Source organism: Perissodus microlepis, chromosome 1 (genome assembly GCF_051167445.1).
Source record: "Perissodus microlepis isolate ML-2025 ecotype Zambia chromosome 1, ASM5116744v1, whole genome shotgun sequence".
Taxonomy (NCBI): domain Eukaryota; kingdom Metazoa; phylum Chordata; class Actinopteri; order Cichliformes; family Cichlidae; genus Perissodus; species Perissodus microlepis.
Genome location: NC_140461.1, coordinates 8,661,588 through 8,683,624, shown reverse-complemented (window position 1 = coordinate 8,683,624; position 22,037 = coordinate 8,661,588). Strand labels below are relative to the sequence as shown.

General features: G+C 42.0%; 1 protein-coding gene across 1 annotated transcript in view; it reads left to right on the top strand.

Moving 5' to 3' along the window:
• wtip (WT1 interacting protein) overlaps positions 1–21,631 on the top strand; it is a 40,078-nt gene extending 18,447 nt beyond the window's left edge. Inside the window, exons 3-8 of the mRNA XM_084928944.1 lie at positions 9,728–9,795; positions 11,605–11,667; positions 12,182–12,312; positions 12,866–12,917; positions 13,789–13,857; positions 16,338–21,631. Of these exons, the coding sequence (XP_084785070.1) occupies positions 9,728–9,795; positions 11,605–11,667; positions 12,182–12,312; positions 12,866–12,917; positions 13,789–13,857; positions 16,338–16,490 (536 nt within the window). The 3' untranslated portion in view covers positions 16,491–21,631. The remainder of the gene's footprint in view (positions 1–9,727; positions 9,796–11,604; positions 11,668–12,181; positions 12,313–12,865; positions 12,918–13,788; positions 13,858–16,337) is intronic.
• Positions 21,632–22,037: the final 406 nt, after the last annotated feature.

The following is a 22,037-nucleotide window of genomic DNA, read 5'->3' as shown; positions in this document are numbered from 1 at the left end:
ACTGTTTATTCTAGCTAATTGACCTGATTGAGGAGCCAAACTCGGCGGTGTGATTGGTTTTCAGATGCTCATCAGTACCACCAAAAATCACCAACCTGAGGATGTGTGATGGGTTCACTTTACCCTTTTTTGTAAAGCTCAAATTTGTTTGGCTACTGATAAAATTTGACTAACTCATAAAATCGTAGAGGAAGTAATAATGCAACTATTAACCTTGGGAAGTCATTGGTTTTCAGATGCTATTTATATTTGATTAACTGCTAGCAAGAGCAGTGTAAGAGCAAATTTTCTAAGTGCTCTTTTAGTAAGCACGTTTTGCCACGGGATAAACTTCCTCTCAGAGGGGAACAGTTATCTCATGTTGAAACACACCAGCAGGCGTGTCACCAGTAGGAAGTTGACAAATACTTCTTGTTGGAATGTGACCTGATATGATCCACTTCTGTGTCAGCATTTGCTTTAGGGATGTAGATGTTTCAGCTTTTCTATCTGGCCAAAAGGTCAGCTCAGTAGATCAGCAATTCAAACGTTAATGGTAAAATATTATATTGTGCGTTGTCAAATTCAAATTTTATTTGTCACACACACACACACACACACAACCATACACAGTATGACATGGGGGTGAAATGCTTGTAGCTGTACAATGCCCCGACCATTAAATGACAGAAAAAAAGTTTTACAATATTTACAATTTACAGGTCACTACAAAATTTACAAATTAACTTAGGAATTTACAGTAAAGAATGTGCAAATAGCAGAAGAGATTATAAAGATTATAAATTATAGGAATTATAGGATTATAGGAAATGTGTGGTGGTGCGTGTGGTGATGTGATGTGTGTGAGAGTCCAGCCTTACAGTGACGTGTGTGGGAGAGTCCAGTCCTACACCTGGTTCAGGGCCCGAATAGCCTGGGGGAAGAAGCTCCTCCTCATTCTCTCTGTTTTGGCCTTAAGGGAGCGGAAGCGCTTCCCAGACCTCAACAGTGAGAAGAGTCCATTGTTGGGATGGGAGAGGTCCATCATAATCTTCCTAGCTTTGGTCTTGCACCGCTTGGTGTAGATGGACAGCAGGTCAGGGAGCTCTGATTGAATGATGCGTTCGGCTGAGCGCACCACTCTTTGCAGATCTCGTCTGTCCTGCTTGGTGCTGTTCCTAAACCAGGTGCAGATGTTTGCCGTCAGGACGCTCTCGATGGTGCAGGAGTATAAGTTCTTGAGCACCTTCAGTGGCAGATGGAAGTCTCTAAGTCTTCTGAGGAAGAAGAGACGCTGACGGGCTTTCTTAACCAGGGTGTTGATGTGGCAGGACCATGACAGGTCCTGAGTGATGTGGACACCCAGGTATCGGAAACTTCCACTCTCTCCACTGGCGTGCCACTGATGATGAGGGGTTTGTAATTCCTCGCCTGCTTTGTAGTGAAGTCCACGATCAGCTCCTTAGTCTTGCTGATGTTTAGGAGGAGGTTATTCTCCTGGCACCAGGTCTCCAGGTTCCTAATCTCCTCCAGGTAGGCCGTCTCGATGTTGTCGGAGATCAGGCCCACAACAGCAGTGTCGTCAGCAAACTTGACAATGGAGGTGGTGTCTGATGTGGCTACACAGTCATAAGTGTACAGTGAGTACAGCAGGGGGCTTAAAACACAGCCCTGAGCCGCTCCAGTGCTGAGTGAGATGGAGGGGGAGACTTGTTTTCCCACCCTCACTGATTGGGGTCTGTCTGTGAGGAAGTTGAGGATCCACTGACACAGTGATGAGCTGAGTCCTAGATCCGTCAACTTGGTGAAAAGCTTAGAGGGAATTATTGTGTTGAATGCTGAACTGTAGTCCACGAACAGCATCCTAACATAATTCCCTCTGCCAGTGTCCAGGTGACTCAGGGATGTGTGGAGCAGGTGAGATATGGCATCGTCTGTGGAACGATTAGTCCGGTAAGCAAACTGAAGTGAGTCGATGATGGCAGGAAGTGAAGAAGTGATGTTATCTCTCATCAGTCTTTCAAAACACTTCATCACAATTGAAGTCAGTGCTACTGGACGGTAGTCATTGTGGCAAGCGGGCTGTTGTTTCTTTGGAACAGGAACAATAATGGACTGTTTGAAGCACGTGGGAACCACAGCTTGGGCCAGGGAGAGGTTGAAGATCTCCGTGAACACCGGTGCTAGCTGGTCAGCGCAGGCTCTCAGGACCCGGCCAGGGATTGCATCTGGTCCTGCTGCCTTCCTGGTGTTCACCCTCCTGAAGGTGTTCCTCACGGCATGCTCTGTGATGACGAATGCATTTTCTTCACTCCGAGCGCGCGCAGCCGTTTGTTGTTTTAATTGCTGCGGCATCGAAGCGAGCATAAAACGTGTTCAGCTCATCAGCCAGTGAAGCATCGGCATTCATCATTGAAGAAGGTGGTCGTTTATAGTCCGTTATAGTCCGCAGTCCTTTCCACAGGCTGCTAGAGTCGCACTGTCGTAGCTGTGACTCTAGTTTTTCCCCGTAGCTCCGCTTTGCCTTTCTGACCGCGCTGCGCACGTTGTAGGACGCAGCCTTGTATAGGTCCATATTACCGGAGACGAGCCCTTCATTGTAGGCAGCGGTGCATGATCTCAGAGCGTCGCGGATGTTTTTATCCACCCACGGCTTCTGGTTGGGAAACGTTCGGATGATAGTTCTTTCTGCTGTGTCGTCCGCTAGTTTCCCGATAAATCCCACAACCACTTCCGTAAACATGTTGATGTCATCAGAGCTGCGCCGAAACATGTCCCAGTCTGCGTCATCCAGTGCGTCCTGCAGCGCGGCCACTGATTGGTCCGTCCAGCGAGCGACCTCCCTCCTGATTGGTGGTTGCTGCTTTAGCCTTTGTTTGTAAGCAGGCATGAGGAAGATGGCGGCATGGTCCGATTTTCCAAATGCCGGCAGGGGCTGAGCCTTGTAACAGTTCTTGAATGGGGTGTAGCAGTGGTCTAATGTCCTAGTGCCCCGGGTGGGGCAGTTGATGTGCTGGTGAAGGTTGTGAAATGTCCGTTTGAGATTCATTTTGTAAAAATCTCCCATAACAATGAGTGCGGCATCTTGGTGAAGTGTTTGTTGATGTGTGAGAGCCTCATGTAGCTCACATAAGGCAGTGTCCGAGTCCGCGTGAGGCGGAATGTAAACAGTGCAGGCAATGACCGCAGTGAATTCCCGAGGGAGATAGAAAGGGCGACATTTAACGATCAAAAGTTCCAGATTGGGCGAGCAAGAGCGTGTGAGTGGGGAGATGTTTGTGCTGTCGCACCATCTGTTGTTCACCATCAAACACACTCCACCACCTCTTTTCTTCCCCGACTCCATTGTCCTGTCCATGCGGTAAACCGAAAAGAACCCCGTCGGCTGCACGGCGTGGTCTGGTATCGCTGGGTTCAGCCAAGTCTCGGTGAAGCAGAGGAGGTTGCAGTCCCGAATGTCTCTCTGGAACTTGATTCTGGCTCTGAGGTCATCAAGCTTGTTCTCGATGGATTGAACATTGGCTAGCAGGATACTGGGCATGGGTGCGCGGTGTGCGCGAGCCCGTAGCCTGTTCCTGATGCCGGCTCGTTTACCTCGAGGCCGTCGCTTAGGGTCGCGTCCTTTGTTCTCTCTCAGGATCTCCTTTGGCCAGGTTGGGTCCGGAGTTAAACATGGTGAAATGTTCGTGTATTGTAGACCAATAGAAACCAAAGTGTCTCTACTGTAGCGAATTTGTGTGTTTTGCATGATGCCCATGCAAGATTATGGCAGATATAACAAAAAGTGACGAAAAAGTGGAGAAGTTGGGGCAGAGCATCCAGCACGGCAGCCGACCTCACCGGCGCCATTTTGTAGTTGTCTGTTGTTGTCTGTTTTATGCTGACAATTTCTTTTACCGTATTAGACCCAATCACCAAGAATGTAAAGGGTTTAAGCTGATTGACATCTGCTTAATTGTTCTTACTGGCTTATGTTTGACTTCTGACGTCAATGCAAACGCAGATAACAACAGTTTCACAAGTTCAAGGCAGCAGCGGCTTGAGAGTGTATGATGGGAAATGGGATTCTATGTGATATGATATGTGACAGATCATTAAGGAACACGATTGTCTTCTTCATATCGTTTTGCAATTGGTTTATATCTAAAGATCTTTAGTTAGAAAGAGACAGGGCCAGCAATCAAGTCTGGGGAGATAGTCATGGAAAATGTTTTAATAATATTTCATCAGTTTTTAGAGTGTAAGGCTGCAAAATCAATGGATCAGTTTCAACTGACAGTCCAAAAAGCCTTATGAATTCATGTTCACTCCCTGCAAAGTTTTGAAGTTCATTTTAGTTCATATGTATTTCTTCATTTAAAGATTATGGACACTTAAATGGACAAATTAAAAGGACACACTGGGGCTTTTTTCTTCTTTCTTTGCTTAAAGTTTGTGATTATAAGTGTTTGTAACCTCAGTAGTCATGATTCATGATTTCTGCCAAAGCTGGAAAGCCCTACTATGAACCATTAAAAAAATAGAGGCTTGGTTTTCATTTTTTTTCTACTAAAGAAATTATTTTATGTCAAACTCTGAAATGTTCCCCTTTCTCTTTGCAGCATGTGGCTGCTATAAGCTCAGCTGATGCAACTGAGCTGCTGCAAAGAGAGCGACACCTTTTAGGCTGCAGTTAAAAAGTCTGCTATTGAGGTCTTAATTCAAACTTCCATTGTTAATGGACTGGACTGGAAAATGTCAGTCAAACTAAAGAAACGTGGAGCATGCTTCATTTCTCTACCCATAGTTTAATTCATCATATTTATGAAACCTTTATTATTTCCTTCCTTTAAATCTTCAGCTTCATATTCAGTGCGTTAATCCAGGTAAAGCTATCAAGCCCAACAGTTGAAAAAGTCAGTAACTTACCATTGCTGCAACAGAAAATTAATGTTTGTGTGTGTGTGTGTGTGTGTGTGTGTGTGCTGGACATATAACATGACTAGAGAAGTAACACTTTTTCACTCTGTTTAATAAATGCCTGTCCTTAAAAAAATCAAAAGAGATAATACAAGGATTTTCAAAGTAAACATATAATAATTCCTCAATGTTCAGAAAGTACTATCCAAAGAGGGGACTCTCTGTGGCTTTGGAAGTCTTGGGTCGAGCTTCATGTGCATACCATGAGCTCAGGTTACACTGAAAGAAATCCTGTCATCTTCACTTCTATTTGAACTCCAGCCATGAACTTAACCTTAAGGGTTGGATTTTTTTGTCAGTTTCCTAGAGTTGCAGAGAATAGTCGACACATGTCCTGCGTCCAGAAAGTACAAAAGATCACAATTATATCTGTATCTTATCAGTAGGAAAAAATTATTCAGACCAGAAACAGCATGCAACTTAAAAAAAGTCACCGCAACGTGTTAAATCTTCTTTTTGTATTATGCAAAAATAAGATTCCTACATTCTCATTTTGGTAGTCATAGAAAAGGCCACATCCCCCACATGATCCAAGGATGAATCTCAGACACACTAACATTGTGTAGAAAAAATACACAGCTCTCATTTTAGGTGAAAGCGTCTAAACAACCTGGATGCCCAATGAAATTATTTTTATCCTTTCAGTGAAGACGAGTGACTCCTGCTGGGTTTTTTCTTTCTTTTTTTGACTGAATAGGCTTAACCGAAACTGCCACACCAGAGGAAAATTTAGCCGAATGATACCTTCGCCACGGTGACACATCAGTCTTCATTTCCATGGCAACACCAGCATTCAAAATGCATGCACTAACAGATGAGCTGAGATTTGTAAATGACCAAAAATTGCACGCGGCCGTCATACGTGCAGAGGTCAGGAGCAGAAAGAGGGAGAGGAGAAAATCACTCATCATTATGTGTCATTATAAACCATACCAAACTCATATGCATGTGGTGTGCTGACGTTCATGGATTTTAAATGCCATTGAAAATTAGCTCTGAGCTGTTAGGCATGTTACATACCTGTCCCTATAAAATATAAACTATGAAATTAAGTAAATACAATGACTATGTAAATAACCTAACAAAATCAGTTGTAAACCTCTAGTTTCTAATGCTGTGATGTCAAAATAATGCGAGCATGGTTTGAAATTAAAGTGCCCTGAGTCAACTTTTGACTTAAAATTGAATCAATTGAAAATTGACTCCAGTTAACTAAATGTTTTTCTTTTTTTTAAACAGTGATGGAAAAATCTGAAGTCTGTCAGTCTTTTTGATGGATTAGATGGTGGATTCATCAAAATATTAAATAAACACACCAGTTGCTCTCTTCTATATATACAACCTAAAATTAAACATACACGGTTGAATCCTCCAGTGAGGTGTTAGAGCGTGATTACGACTGAGTCATGGGTGCAGCTGGTTCCTCATGCAGAAGGAGCAGATTAGGCAGGCAAAATGAACCTCATGGGGAAGTAAGCGCTTGCAGCATTGGAAAGTTTAATCATGAAAAACCTTTGGTAACTTACGATCACTTTCCTGCTGGAAACATGATGCTGGTAATTTCAGTTTTGGGTGTAGCAGCAGAGCGAAGTTGGACAGAGTTTGCCCTTCAGAATAAAATAAAATCGGACACAAAAAGCTTTTGCCTCTGCAGCAGCCCTCTTTGATGCATTTGATTACACTCAATCAAGCACCCAGCTCAAGTCACCTTATATTTGCTAGTTTAGACACAAGGTTGTTTTAGTGCCTCTGCTTGAACTGTCAAATCTGTTTCTTTTGGTGCTGACATGTGGAGTGACCTTACAGCAGATTTTTTACATTTCTATTCTTTTTTTTGATGTATCATTATTTGTCCTTTATGCATTGATGTCCTCATCAATGGATACTCTTTTTATTTGTAGGTAGGTAATGAGAGAATAAGTTAGGAAACTTCACAACCCTGTCCATCAAAATGAAAGACGGTGACAAAGTCTAACACAACCTCTGGTTGGAACTTCTAAAAGTAATAACTAAGACAAGCAAGCAGAGTGAGACATGAAAATGATAAAATGATTTTAAAGTAAATCCCAAACTGCACATCTAGCTAGTCTATGATGCCAGGATGGGTAAAATATGCTCAAGTTTACATGCAGTCAGGGGCCTAATGGGAGCAGTTTGACTGAGCTATAATCATGGATCAGGCTCTGTAAAACCTGCAGGTAGATTGCAAATTATAAATAGAGCTACTGATTCAATGCCTTGCAGGACTGTGAGGACATTCGGCCTCTCTGCAGCAATGTCTGGTCACAAAAGGCCAAAGGAGCGAGAGGGAGGCATGGAGCCCTCCCCCTCTTTTTCTCGGTGATGGAAGTGGGCAGAGAGCGGGTGCTGGAGAGGTGCGGGGGGATGAATGGGACCAGCTAGTGACCTCAGGCAGAAAGAATGTCCCCGTTTGCTCAGTCGGCCTGCTCCCCTAGCAGCGCTCCACACAGTCATCAGCACTGGGGCCTTTGTATTCACCTTCCAGACCCCAAACTCCAGAGCAGAGGCCACAGACCAGCACACAGCAACACCTCGCAGCCCCTGCTGCTGCACTGTTCACTATAATCTCACTGCTCCTGCCAGTTTAGCCCCTTCAAAGTCTCATCTATGAAGAGCTCTTCTTCAATCCTCCTTTTCTTTTTTGCTCCTCGCTACCAAAATGCTAATTGCTCCTCAGTCTCAAAGTCTTAAAAGTCTCACCTATTGTGTGGACAACATTCCTCTGCTGCTCCAGCCATTTATGTGGATGTTAATGTATTGCCATCTCCCAGCATTGTGACAGTGTGTGTGTGTGTGTGTGTGTGAGTGAGTGCATGTGAGTGCATGTGTGTGAAATATAGCGACTGCATAAATTTAAGTTAAAAAAAAAAAAGCAGCATCTTTTTCATGCTGGGACACCCATAAAATCAGTGTTGGATCAGGACGACAATTAAATCTGACTAATCCTGCAGATTTATGAGATCCATGGGTTTCGTCTGCCAGGCTTGGGTGAAGTCATCGTGCTGCCACAGAGACACCGCTGCTGTTAAATGAATTTGAATGGGTGAGCAGTGTGAGATGCATGGCAGGGGGCTGTAGAAGCCAGCCCGCAGCAGAATTTCCTTTTCAGTTTGGATTCAAACTTGGATTCTGATGAATGAAGGCTAACCCAGAGGAATTCAGTGTTCTCACTCTGCGCTAGAAGCTCGGTGTCCTGAACCTGGGCTCACAGTGTGGACATGTTTATGTGTTGTGGGCCTGTGACTTTTTTAGGGTTTTAAAGTTATTTAGAATAATGAAGCGGTGTTGAAAAGCTGGTTGTCGTTTTCTGTATGTGTCAGAATAAGGGGCATCCTCCCTCCAGTCTGCTATTGTTGGTCTGTCTGTGAGCAGTGCACAATAGCAGGGAAGAGCGGAGATTTTTGGGGGAGGTTTGGCAAGCAGCCTGCTGTATTGATTGTGTATGGGTTGTGAATGGATTCTTGTCGGGATCAATGGTTGAGGTAATTAAATGGAGGCAGAAAGTTGCCTGTTTTTGGCGAACCATCTGCTCCGCACTCTGTGTGCCGTGGCCGTGGAAGATAAAAGAGGATACAGTAGGATGTGTTTTTGCATGTAAAAGTTAACAGAAGTGTTATGTCGCATGTTCTGTCTGAAATAATTGGTTCATTGTTTATTTTTTTCCAACACTGTTTCAAAACTAGTTTTTGGGGGACAAAGAAGTGATAACCTAACAAATAAAGTCTAAAAGTGCACATTTTCTCTTCCATATTTTTATTATTGATGTCTGCGGGAGGATTTGTTTTTCAAGATACAATTTATTTTTCTAATACTGGACCTCGGTGCAGCTACTCAGTTCATTCTCTACCTGCGACATGCAATTTTAACTGCTCTTCACTAGAAGGCCGACATTCCTTCATTTAAGCTACCTTTCTTCTATTCCGAATTCAGCTTCCTTTTCATGTCCTTTACAAACAGTAGGTTTAAACAGTGGGTGGATGGTGCAGCTGTGACAGAAATCTGCAAACCAGCAATAAAGAAAATCTACTATTTTATCATCAGATTTTAAAATGTGGAAAATTAGATAAGCTCATCTCTTTGCTTTCTCTAGTATTCTGGGATGGTTTTACAATAAACTTTGTCAAATTCTTTCCCACTCAGCTAAGATTTTAAAGTGTGGTTGCACCAAATAAATGTTACACAGAAAAAATCTGCAGGTCCTCTTAAAAAGTTTTGGAATTTATGCAAAAAGAAAGTCAACCTCTGACCTGACGGTCAGTTTGCAAGAAAAGTGGAAACTGTTGCCACAGCATTCAAACCAGCTGCCTAATATCGTGTAAATCCTCCTCATGCCATCTCTGACCCTTCAAAGCAAGAATATGGCACCTTTGAGAATGTCATGGCACTTTGGCAGTCAAGCCTTTGGGTCATTTGAGTGTTTGTGTGTTGGACTTATTTTGTGTTTGTGATGGTTTCTTCTTTTTACTTCCTAAAACTTTGTGGGTTTCATGGTATGTAGCAGTTAGCATTGTTCTGCTGAGGTAACATGTTGATGTTGGGGGGGGGCCTAAGGTTGGTGTGCAACGATGTTCAGTGCAATGGTTTTCACAATTTTTGTGTAAGCCAGAATTTAAAGGGATGACTATATTTATATGTTCGGAAAATAGCCTTTGTGTCCTCTGACATATCATTAGTTCTCCTTTTGATTCAGTTTGTAACATCTGGATGTCATCAGTCCACTGGCAGATACCTTCCCTTCACTGTTTTAATTTGCTGTTCATCTTTTCAGGGAGGAGGCTACGAGGGAAAGCGTTCTACAACGTCAATGGAAAGGTCTACTGTGAGGAGGACTTTCTGGTAAGTGCTCTCGTGGTTATTGATTTTGTTCTGTGATGAGTGCATCACTGTGTGTTTGCCTCATGCTGGAGTCAGACGGGGATGCAGGTGGAGCAGAAAGAGCGAAGAATTAGGACCTCAGGCTACATTCTTGAACCCTCTGGAGGAAAAACACTGAACAGCTACAATTAGGGCTTTAGCACCACCCCTTCAATTCACACTAATAATTTCCCCAAGGAGCTCAATTACACTGCGAGCTGCTCCCCGGCACTTACAATTAGGAGGTGGAGAAGGAGGAGGAGGGTTGGACAGCTGCAACTCTCAGACTCCTGGTCCATCTGCTGCAGGTTAACAGGCCAGACACTGGACCTGATCTCATGCTCCACTGAACACTGAGAATCGTGACCATCATATTTTGTTTACTCTAGCTGTATGTGATTTGAATAAAATGTAACTAATTTCAAACAAGGAAGGTGGCTGCAAACACTTCCTCTAACACAGATGTTGAAATTGGTTTTGTTGTCCAGATTGCACCATAACTGTTAGCCTCATGTGCTGACAGTACTTCCTGTTTATAGGCAGCTTTCCTGTAACCTGCTGGCCTGTTAGGAAACACTCAGATTCCTGTTTTGCAATTTACAATCAGCACCTTTGAGATGTCGGGATGAGACTAATCTCCTTCCGCCTCCCTCCTACGGCTGATGCACGGCTAGTCTGGGCTGTCACCCTGGGGGTGCTTCATAGGTGGGGGGAGGTGCTGGCAGATGGTAGAGTCAGAGCAGAGATGTCAGGGCAGGGGGCAGCCTGCCCATCATGACCTACCACCTCCACCTGGTAGCAGTGTCTCCACTAGCAGGCCCCTCTGTATCAATCAGGTCACGACCCAGAGGGGGTTGTGTGCTGCAGATGGTCGCTTTAATTATTCGCCTGGGCTTCAGCTTTGAAGGGAAGGAGCTACTGATGTGTTGGCGAGTGTTTTATTTCCTGTAGAAGACAGAGGGCACTAAACTCCCTCAACATGAAGGAATCTTTGACGAATTAGTTATAGCTGTAAAAAAAAGTAATGGAGGCTAAGAGAATGATGAGATGGTTCTAAATAAAGCCTGGTCATCTCATTATAAAGTGTATCTATTATGCTTTTACTTATTTCCTTTCATAATTAAACTGTTACATTTAACATGGTCAAAGTTACAAATAATGAGGTCAACACATTAAGGTTGAATAGCTCAACAGCTCACGCTTCAAAACACTGAACACTGGCAGTTTTTTCAGCTCTTGGTTCTGTACAATGTCAGAGAGATGATATCCTTATATGGTCATTTGACACGCACAGCTCTGACTGTGAGCACAGAGGTCCCACAGAAATTGAATGTGCCACACGCTCAATGCAAAACAAAACAATAATAATAATAATAATAATACAGTCACTGGGAAACAAACAATTCTGCTTAGTTGCTAGGTGGTTGACATCCTATTTTTGCTCTGGTGTAAGTGAACCATTAGAAGATGCAGCCAGCCAAAGTGAGCGAAAGTGAGAGAAACTGTAACAGCTTTTTTGAGGCTACATTTACATTCAGTATGAGACAAATAAGAATTGTTTTTGATTGTAATTCACGCAGAGTTCAAAAATAAAGATATAGAGGAGAAAAGGGCATAACAGATCTCATTTAACAAGCATAGCAATTCCCTCTGTAGATAAATACAAGATTGAAACATGTTTTCATGCAGAAGGTGTGAAGCATTGCTTGTGATTGCAAGGTCAGTCAGTGCAACAGTATCCAAAAAAGCAATACTCGGCATGATAATCTGCATGTCTGGTTTCACCCACAGTACTCTGGTTTCCAGCAGACGGCTGAGAAGTGCTTTGTGTGTGGTCACCTCATCATGGAGATGGTAAGAGCCTTGAGCAATGACGACCTTTTTTTCCTTATCAACCACGTTTTTAATAAAAATCATTAATCTGATTCAGCAGTTAAGCATGCTGCTGTGTTTTCACAACCGTTAGAGGAGAACAGAGAATTTTACTTTACATATTTAACAAAGAATTTTAAAGAAGATACGGATAAAAAAGATGTAGTGTTGTATAATCCAGTATTTTTACAAGATATAATTTCCTTCACTCATACATATATCTATAGCTACATCAATTTTTCTCCACGATAAAGTTATCATCTTTTTGTCCTGCAGGAGTCCAAAGTCAATTATATTTGAGACCTTCACTCCAGCAATCTCACATACTGTCTGAATAACGCTATTCCAATAAAAAATTGGACAGCCCTTTAGAGAGTGTAACCCTTTCTCTGCCTATTATGTCCTACTGCATGTCCATACCTGTTATTTAAGTCCTATATAAGAACTGTTATTATCTTCTATTTTCTTCTCTATTTTTTTCTGTGTGGGAGTTTAGATCCTCCAGGCACTAGGCAAGTCCTACCATCCCGGCTGTTTCCGCTGTGTTGTGTGTAAGGAGGGTCTAGATGGAGTGCCTTTCACTGTGGACGTTGAGAACAACATCTACTGTGTCAAAGACTACCACACGTAGGTATCACGGGGGTACGCCACACCCTCCTGTTTGTTTTAATTATTGTCCTGGTATTTACAACCACAATTCCAAAGAAGTTGGGATGAAAACAGAAAGCCACGATTTGCAATTCTCATAAACTCATATTTAATTATCACATGTCACATGTTTAAATTGAAATATTTTATTATTTCGTGATAAATATTACATCAATTTGAATTTAATGGCAAGAGCAATCATTTGTTGCGCCCATCCCATCTGTTGTTGGTACACAGTGATAAACATGGCCTCGTCCTAAGTTTTTTGAGATGTGTTGCTGCCAGCAAATGAAAAATGAGCCAATTTTTTCCCTTAAAGTGGTAGATTTTCTCAGCTTGAGCGATTGATATGTTTTCTGTTCTATTGTGAGTAAAATATAGGTTTGTGAGATTTGTATTGCATTCTGTTTTTGTTTACATTTTAAACAGCATCCAAAAATTGGGTATGAATGTGTATTATATGTCTAAAAACAACTTGCTATTAGATTTAGTTGAGTTAAACACAAGGTTGATGATTTTTTTTCCATTACAGGGTTTTTGCCCCCAAGTGTGCCTCATGTAACCAGCCCATCCTTCCAGCCCAGGTAACAAGCAAAACAATATTACATCTTGCTGTTTTTGAGTGTTACTGATGACTTTGGTTGGACTCAGAGACCAGAATTTGACATTAATCACGTGAACGTCGGGTGTATTTGCAAAAGGCTCATTCATGTAACTAATTTTTTCCGAATCTATGTAAAAGAGGTGGCAAAATCTAATCTGGGATCAAGAATGGCAATAAGAGATGCTGCTACAACTCAGATACCAACCGGGAGCGATCAGGCAAAGAGCAGGTGTCCAAGCTCAGATTCACAAACATTTACTGCGTGATTTTTTCCCCCCCTGGGATCTTTGTCAGAGTGTTGAGGTTTTCTGTAACATCCCAACGTGTCTGAGGGAGAACATTCACCACAACTGACCCAAACTGCACCTTCACATAGAACAACCTAATTCTCACTCATCACTCACTTTCTCACCAGATTTGACTGCCTTCATTTACATCTGCATTCTCAAAAATTCAACTTGAAGAGTCGCCCTTCTGACACACTCAAGGAGATCCACCACACCCATTGCAGATTCAAACGAGCACAAAGTCAGAATATAACTTCACAAAGCAATCGAAAAATAACAGCTCCACATAGCGGCGCCCTGTGAGGGAAGAATCGGCCGATTTTCTTTTTCATTGAATTTTTCATGGATTTTCTTTTTAATGGATCTCTTACTAGCACACAATCACCAACAGGGAGATGCTTATAGATAAAATGTACAAAAACCAAAGCAAACAAAAGCTTTGAAGGTGAAAATAAAAGCCAATATGTTTTAGATAAAAGTAGAAGGAATGAATCAAAAAATAATAATAAAAGCTGCAGGGCTCAAACATCAAACTCATCACTTTCTGTGTGTTTGTCTCCACAGGGCTCTGAGGAAACTATTCGGGTTGTTTCTATGGACAAGGACTACCACGTGGAGTGCTACCATTGTGAGGTGAGTCACTTCGACTGCGTACACTGACTGTAGTCTCTCTTTCTCACACACACTTCACAAGGTATGAGTAAGAGGGATCTGCCATGCCTGGGATTTGATTAGAGTCAATTAAGCATCACTGTGCGTGATTCAACTTTTGAGGCGGTTGAAATTATAAAAACACACACAAGGACATATTTGCACACTGCTTTAGCACACACACACACTAACACACGTGCACATCTGCTTAGTCCCGTAAACACAGTGAACTGTGGTAAGATCTCCAAATCGTGGGATAAGAATAGACTCACTGTTTTCTACCAGCGAGTGTGAATCACTGCTCTTGTGGAATGAATGAGACACAGACGGAAAAAAAAACATACTGATGGATATCAACCAAAGGTTACAGCTCAATATGTGACTCATTGACAAAGCGCATTGCAGCTCGGCTGGGGGCTTGCTGCTTAAACCCAGCTTCTGACATCTCAGTCATCCTGTCGCTCAACTTGGCTGCTAGATTTTTTTTTAGTTCAAGTGTGCCATGAATGTATAGTGAAACAAATAAACATTTCACGCCTCCCTGCAGCGATTGAGCAGGGGTTTTTTTCTAAATCGTGAGATCATTTTTACTATCCCCTGAGCAGGCTACAACTTGCATATGTCTGAATGGCTGAGGTTCCGCTTCATAGAAATGCATCAGATCGTTATCAGATCGGGTAATCATTCAGTGGAGCTCTGAATGGGGGGTGAGAGGGAGGCTTATGGACAGGAAGGGTAAAGTCTGCAGTTGAATCATTCTGGAGATGGTAAATAATTACATATTGAGGGGGAAAAAAACATGTTTTTTCTGTAATGCTGTAACACGACAGTTGGAGTTTTGAAAATACAGCGAGAATCACATCGATGCACAGTGAAAATTCATTTATAATATGTACATTTTTAAGCTGTTTATCCGGTTTTAAATCACCCGAGTGGTTAGCAGTCAGTTTATGTAATCCCTCCAACATGGTCAGGGTCCACATCGGGGTCTCGTCGTGTCAGCCATGTGCAGAATTCCTCTGCAGGCTCAGAGATCAGTGTGCTCATTCATCAAAGCATACAATTTGCACAGCCTCTATCCCCACCTTTTGAGGCAGCTTCTCTCAAACCCACAGTTCCCTCTGGACATCTGAACTCTTCAAGGATAAACCCACTCACTGTCTATGATTTGTCTCAGAGTCAGCACCCTGTTTACAATGAGGATCCAGAAAGACGCCCACACTGAAGTCACTGGCACAACTTGGTGTCACTAATTAGTTTTCTCATCTGTTCATTTTCTGCAAACAAGCCTGTTTCCCAAAATCTCAAATTATTTCTTTAAGGGAAGAAACTACAGGTAAAGACAGTAAAAATAATTAAAAACTAACTAACTTTACACTGAGCAAAGTACTTTTATATTGCAGGTGGCTTAATTTGTTGAAATCTGTTTTTGCTGTTATCAACAGGAAAAAAAATACTTTTTTCCCCAAGTTTTTAAGAGTAAAATCTTCCATAAATGTGACTGAATGCTATTAAAACCTCCAAAAATTGAAAGTTTGGTAGCTATAGGTGGAGATTTCGGGCTTAAAATATAAGAAAGAAATCTGATTTTAAAGATATATGTTTGAAATTCAATATTTACTGGTTAAATACTGAAAGCTTATAATTATTACTTTAAAACCTCTCCAGTTACTTTGTATTGCAGGTCTACAGTTCACTATTTAAATATGCACAGCAGAAACCTGGATATTTGTTGTGAATCACTGGAACAGACAAGCTTAGAAATGAGTATATCAGAGGAACAGCTCAGGTCGAGATGGTTTGGACATGTGCAGAGAAGGGATGGTTGATATATCAGACAAAGGATTGAAGATGAAGTTATCAGGCAAGAGGAAAAGAGGAAGATCACAGAGAAGGTTGTGGATCATAAACATCTACTATTTTACTTAAAAAGACAAAACGTGTTTGCTTACTCGCGCCAAGTGGTGCATGCGCCCAAGAGATCCATGTGACAGTGGAAACGTCAGATGAAATTAGACAGTCTTTAAGCTGCAAGCTCACTTCTGAAAAGGTCGATGGGTAATTTGGGGTTTTTGTTCTGATCTGCAAAATGTACAGCCAGTAGTCAAAGTAGCACCATGTGTGCTGCCTCCGGCGTGCTCTGTCCAGGCAGCTCTCTCATCTAAACCACATTTTCAGCTTCAGTCTTTGAAGCACACTCTTTCCTGCTGTTTCCTCCTTGTGAAATCATCCCAACACAATTCTGCTGAAAATGTCTGAAGTTCATGTGTAAAATCTCAAATTAGCAAAAGGTAAATGCCTGACTGTATGATTGTTCCACCAGTCTGAGACATTTTGGAAGCAAAATAGCATAAAACCAGTGACCAGTGCATGTAAAATACATGTTTTATAGTGTCTAAAATGGATTTTTATTAATATGTGTGAGCGTGATTATTAAATATATGTAATTATATTTATTTCAGGACTGCGGTCTCCAGTTAAATGATGAGGAAAGGCACCGCTGTTATCCACTGGAAGGCCACCTGCTCTGCCACGACTGCCACATCCTTCGGCTCCAGTCGCAGGTTCCTGCCCATGCGCCCCCCAGCTACCCTCTCCATGTCACTGAACTGTGATTGGGAGAACTAAGCTCCACATCCCAGGTGATCTGGGACACCAGCAGTGGGCAAAAAAAGGCCTGCACCCTCTTCAGCAGTTCCAGAGAAGCCTCTCTGTGGCCATCTGAGTTACTGCCCCCGTCCTCAGCTGGACAGCCAGTCCGTGGACTAACACACACAGTGCAGCTCCCACCACAAGCCCTGCTATTACATGCCAGGGTTGGGAAAAAGGGTCCCTCCCTTACCCTCCATTTGTGGTCCTTTCCATCCCCCTCCCCATTGGGCGCCTAACCCTGAAAGTCAACACGCCAGCTCACCCAGAGGCCCCTGATGACGTCACACCTCCTGACCCCAGCACATTCATCAGAAAGAGGGTTTCTGGATTGGAGGAGAAAGCGCAAATTCAACTCTCTCCTTGCTTTCTCTCTCATCCTTTCTGTATCTTTCACTCTTATGCTTTGACTGAAGCAATTTACCACGTGAATTCACCAGTGCTGTCACATCTGAGAACGCTGCTGATGTTAGCGTCAGGAAGGCCGGGGAACGAGCCACTGCATTCCAGTGCTGGCTGGACTGGACAGGCCCAACGGTGGGCATGCCGTGCCTTCAGAGTGGGCTCTCCCCGTGTAGCTTCTAACACTGAAATGGAGTCCTGCTAAAGGCTATGCAATGGACACCCAGCATTCATGACACAGGGCTGTGATGAAAAACTGTCACCCTTGCACCACCTCGACATCACCGATGCAGAGTAGCACCACAAGCCCAGAGGACGGACTGACATTCCACTTAGAAGTCACAAGCAGTGTCTTAATTAATGATTATATGATGACAGAAAATTTTAGATGCACATAGATTGTCTTTTATATATGGATATATATTTTGCAGACGTTTTCCACATCAGATCTTAGATGTAGATTCTTGTTTTGTTGTTTTCTTTTTAATGTTGCTGCGCTCATGGTAGAATCAGTCTAAAGCCTCAGAAGCTTTTGGTCTGTTGTATCATTTCTCCTCCAGGACACAGAGCCTCTTCATGCCTGTCAGAGATTCACAGGCTTTGTAGGAGCAGACCAGGATCAAATAGTATTTGCCTTCAGTTGTTTTGTCCCACTTTGTACACCCACTGAAATGAGTTTCATTTAGCCCTTACTCACCATAGAAAGCTTACAAATCAAGCATCGCATTAGTTCAGGCAGGCCTTGAAACTAGGCTTGGGTGCAGTCTTCTTCTTCTTCTCAGCTCACAGCCTTCTACAGATCCAATTAGCAAATCACATACAGGGTGCACTATTTAATAAGCTTTAAACCTGCATACAGGTACTACACACCTGCAAGTCACATTGCAACCCATCTCCATCACAGGAGATGGATTTTCACGCTGGTGCTCTAAGGACAAGGGAGTCCCAGACCAGGCCAAATAGAAAATACTTCTTTTGGTCATGTGCTCCCTGACTGAACCAATGTTATCATTCTCTGTCTTTAACAGACAACAGATAAGCAGTCCCATCGCACAGATTATATAGAGGCAGCTATACGTTGTAGTTCATTCCTACAAAATGTAAAACAAATATTAATCTTTATTTCAGACCCTTTAAACTTTATCTTCATGCCTTCTGTCATCATACCACAAGTCATCAAAGTTATATCATTAAGATTAAGACTTAGCTTAATCCTAACGTCTTAAGAGATTAGCCGGAGATAAGTCTTTAAATACAGAGGATTAGGGCTTTTGGTGCAACACTAAAGGACACTCAGCAGTCGCACAAGGCAGATGTCCACAGCTCACAGGAAAAATTCCAGCTGTGACTCACTGTTGGAGAAATTTCCAAAAATAAAGCATTCATTAGCTCTTTTTTATCTACAGTTCTCAAAGTGGGGTCTGAGGATCCCCAGGGGTCCGCAACCTATAGCTAAGTGGTCCTCAGAATAAATTCCTGTAAGTTAGAAAACTGAACTTCATTGTTTAAATTCACAGATACAGACTGGAACTATTTGCGCCAGTAAAAGCAGCATATTGGATCCATTATTTCCCTCCCACATTAGGTTGGGAAACATCATATCAGTCTGTCACCAGCTCTTACTTCTCTCAGGGTGCATTATAATGTTCCTGATACTATTTAGCTTGGTGTATTAGACCGCTGGCTTGCTGGCGCGCATGGAGAAATATCAGCCCACATCATCTGGTGACACTAAACACAATTAATCTGTTTAGGGTTTATAATATAGTGGTTGTGGAAAAAAATTCCCCCAGTAAAATAGTGTGAGAACTCCTTGTTTTAAACTATATAGGGTATATTCTTGGCTAAAGACAGTTTATTCAAACAGTTTTTAAAGCTACAAGACTGGGACAGTGTCGTTTTGATAGGCTGGTGATTGTCATGCAGGTAAGAATATATGATCATTTGTTTCAACCAGGAAGTAGCTGAATTTCCTTAAAAGAGAGACATAAAAGGCCTCAAGTGAATTGGCCACCACTGACACTCTCTCTGCTACCATGGGTAAACCAAGCGGGTTAAAACAGACTGAACGCTTATCTACAAATACCTTTTGCTCCAGATCTGTTCAGGGTGCTGTTTCCTGATGTTTTTGCAGACTTTTTTTTTTTTTTAAATCACATCAGCACATCGTGCATTACTATGAGGAATCTCCACTTGTCCACATGCCTTAAGACAGAACAGGTTTGTTTGTGTGTCTTTCTCTGGTCTGCCATGAAGCCTGCTGTTGTGTTTCGGGAGGATGTACCTGAGAACACGGAGCTGCTGGTCCCACCTGTGTTCTTTAGGGAGTTCCACCCACACCCCCTTCTTTGATTGTGTGTGTGTGTTTGTGTGTGTGTGTGTGTGCATTGGCAGGCACTTATATGTATGTCTTTTAGTGAGTGATGTGCATATATATCTATACATATATGCAAAGGAAGACCAACACGAGACTTAAATACTTTAAACTTCAAGCTGTGTTAGCGTGGAAAAATTCCCAACCTTCTTCATTGGACTGTTATCAGTGTGTTTAATTGAACTGGCAGTCTATTGATCATTCCCTGATTATATTTAAAGCATTGTTTTTGTGAGGAAAGCTCTTAATTCTGAAAGAAATCCTGCACTTCTGCAGATGAACCCCAACAATATGAGCCTATTTGAAATAAGAGCAACTTGTCATAATGTCTAATATTGTGTGTGTGTGTGTGTGTGTGTGTGTGTGTGTGTGTGTGCGTATTAGTGGCAGGGCCATGGCACATGCACCTCACTGTGTTTGCAGGGCTCAGCAGCATCCAGCACACTGATCCTTGCGCTCTCAAACCTGGTAATGATTGTGATGATGCTGTCTGTTCATTGCTTACCATATTCCAGATGTTTGTCTCTAATTGTTGGTGTTTGTTTGAACTTCTCTCTTGTACCATACTGGATCTCAAACATGTGAAGTTTACACATGTTCCAGCTAATGCTCCAGTAGCTCATACGTCAAACTTTGACCGTAGCACTTAAACTCCACCCGTCAAGTATGCAAACTTGAGTAAAACAATCACCAATTGTTACTTGCAAACACTGGCCGTGCTGTTATTCATACTGTAATACATGCAGGTCTGATTAAATACTACTGAATGTGTCCAAAACAGAGACTGAAGCATAGACTGAAGGCAGGGGTCACCACAGGCCGAAAGGGCTTTTTAATGTAACCTGATGTAATGAGATTCGTTTGAATGTAATAATGACTAGTACGTGTAAAAGAACAAAAGGACTGCATACGGTACGTGAGACATTCCCCCCGTATTTGATGTGTTTAACCTCAACTTTGTACAAGGGTTAAGTCATGTGTGCTATACTTGAAGAATGAGGCATTTTCTGAACTTTTGTGTTTTATCAACGACTTAACAAGCCCAGTTTATCCCCTTCAAAGATGTCTTAATTCGCTTGTTTAAAAGTACTACTTCAGTTTCTGCTGCATAGCACACAGGTAGTTACCCTGTACATAAAAAGGCTAGTTTATTTTATTTTATAATTCTGTCAAAAATCACTTGGAAAGAAAAGATATCTTCTCCTACTCGTAGTTCCAATAAGCACATCTGGATACCTGTCACACATCTTTTATATCGCTAAGTGTTTTGATTACCTAGATGGTTCATTTTAAAAAAGGAAACTAGATCTATTTATCTAAACATGAAAAAGTCTAAAGTTATTTAATGTATTAAAATCGGGACGTATCATTTAACTGTAGATGACATAATCTGCTTTTTCAATAAAGTGGTTTTGTAGCTAACTGCAAACGATTTCTGATGTTCGTTTTGTTTTTTCTCTGAATGTTATTTTAATCATAATTCAAGAATTATGTACACTCAGCATCTCTAACTCGATATGTTAGTTACACCTTGACAGTACCTGGGTGGCTGGATTTTGACATCAAAACTGCCTTACTTCTTAATGATTCAGATTAAACAAGGTGCTGGAAGCATTCCTCGGAGATTTTGCTCCATAACGACACGATAGCATCACACAGTTCCTGCAGAATTGTTGGCTGCACATCCAGGATTCAAATCTCCCGTTCCACCAAGGTCCAAAGGTGCTCAAAGGACATGATTTGAGCTTTGTGAGACATCACCGTATTCTGGTGGAAGTATCCCTGAGAAGATGGGTATACTGTGGTCATAAAGGTGTGGACAGGCTCAGCAACAATACTCCGGTTGACTGTGGTTGCTTAAACAAAGTCAGCTGGTAGTGCAGCACCCAGTGTGTGTCAAACTCTGTCTCTACTATACAAAGGTTAGATTTGTACTATCCAGGCAGAATTTTTCCAACATTCAATTGTCTGATTTTGATGAGTCTTTCCGAATTGTATCCTCAGTTTTCTGTTTCTAGCTTGCAGGCACGGTACCTGGTGTGGTCTTCTGCTGCTGTAGTTCATCTTGTTGTGTAGTCAGAGATACTGTTGTACATTTGTTATCTAAGTCACTGTTGTCTTCTGAGGCAAAGTTTTTAACGACATGAGGATGGTTCTCTTTTTACCACGTTAAAGGAACAAGGGTGTGGTTAAAATCAGTTTAAAATCAGCTTCACTGAGTCCCACACTGACACTATTTATTTTCTGTAACATTCACTATGAGCCAAGTAATTACTGAAACAATGACTTGCCACTATTTGAACAAAATAAAATTAAAAAACTGCAGTATTTTATACTTGCCTGACTTGCCGCATGCATTGTGTTTTGCTTTTGTGTCATTCATATCTCTCGATGACCTCGTCCTCCTAATTGGCAATTTTTGGATCCATTTTATGGCAATTTACTGCCCACCAACTGATGCTTCTATCCATATCTCATCAAGCCTCATTGGTGTTTCTGTTTTATTAATTCATCTTCATTTAAGTGAACATGTTGTATGGACTGCTCTCTTATCACATACACTGTGAAAGAAAGAAGAGTCAAATGAGAACAGGACCTGAAGCAGAAGGCCTGATTAAAGCTGAAAACCACTATTATGATTTCTGTTATTCTTGATTAGTTTTTTTTTGTTTGTTTGTTTGTTTTCTTTATGTTCACCTAGATACTCTGTAGTCTCAGATCTCTCCTTCAATCTTGT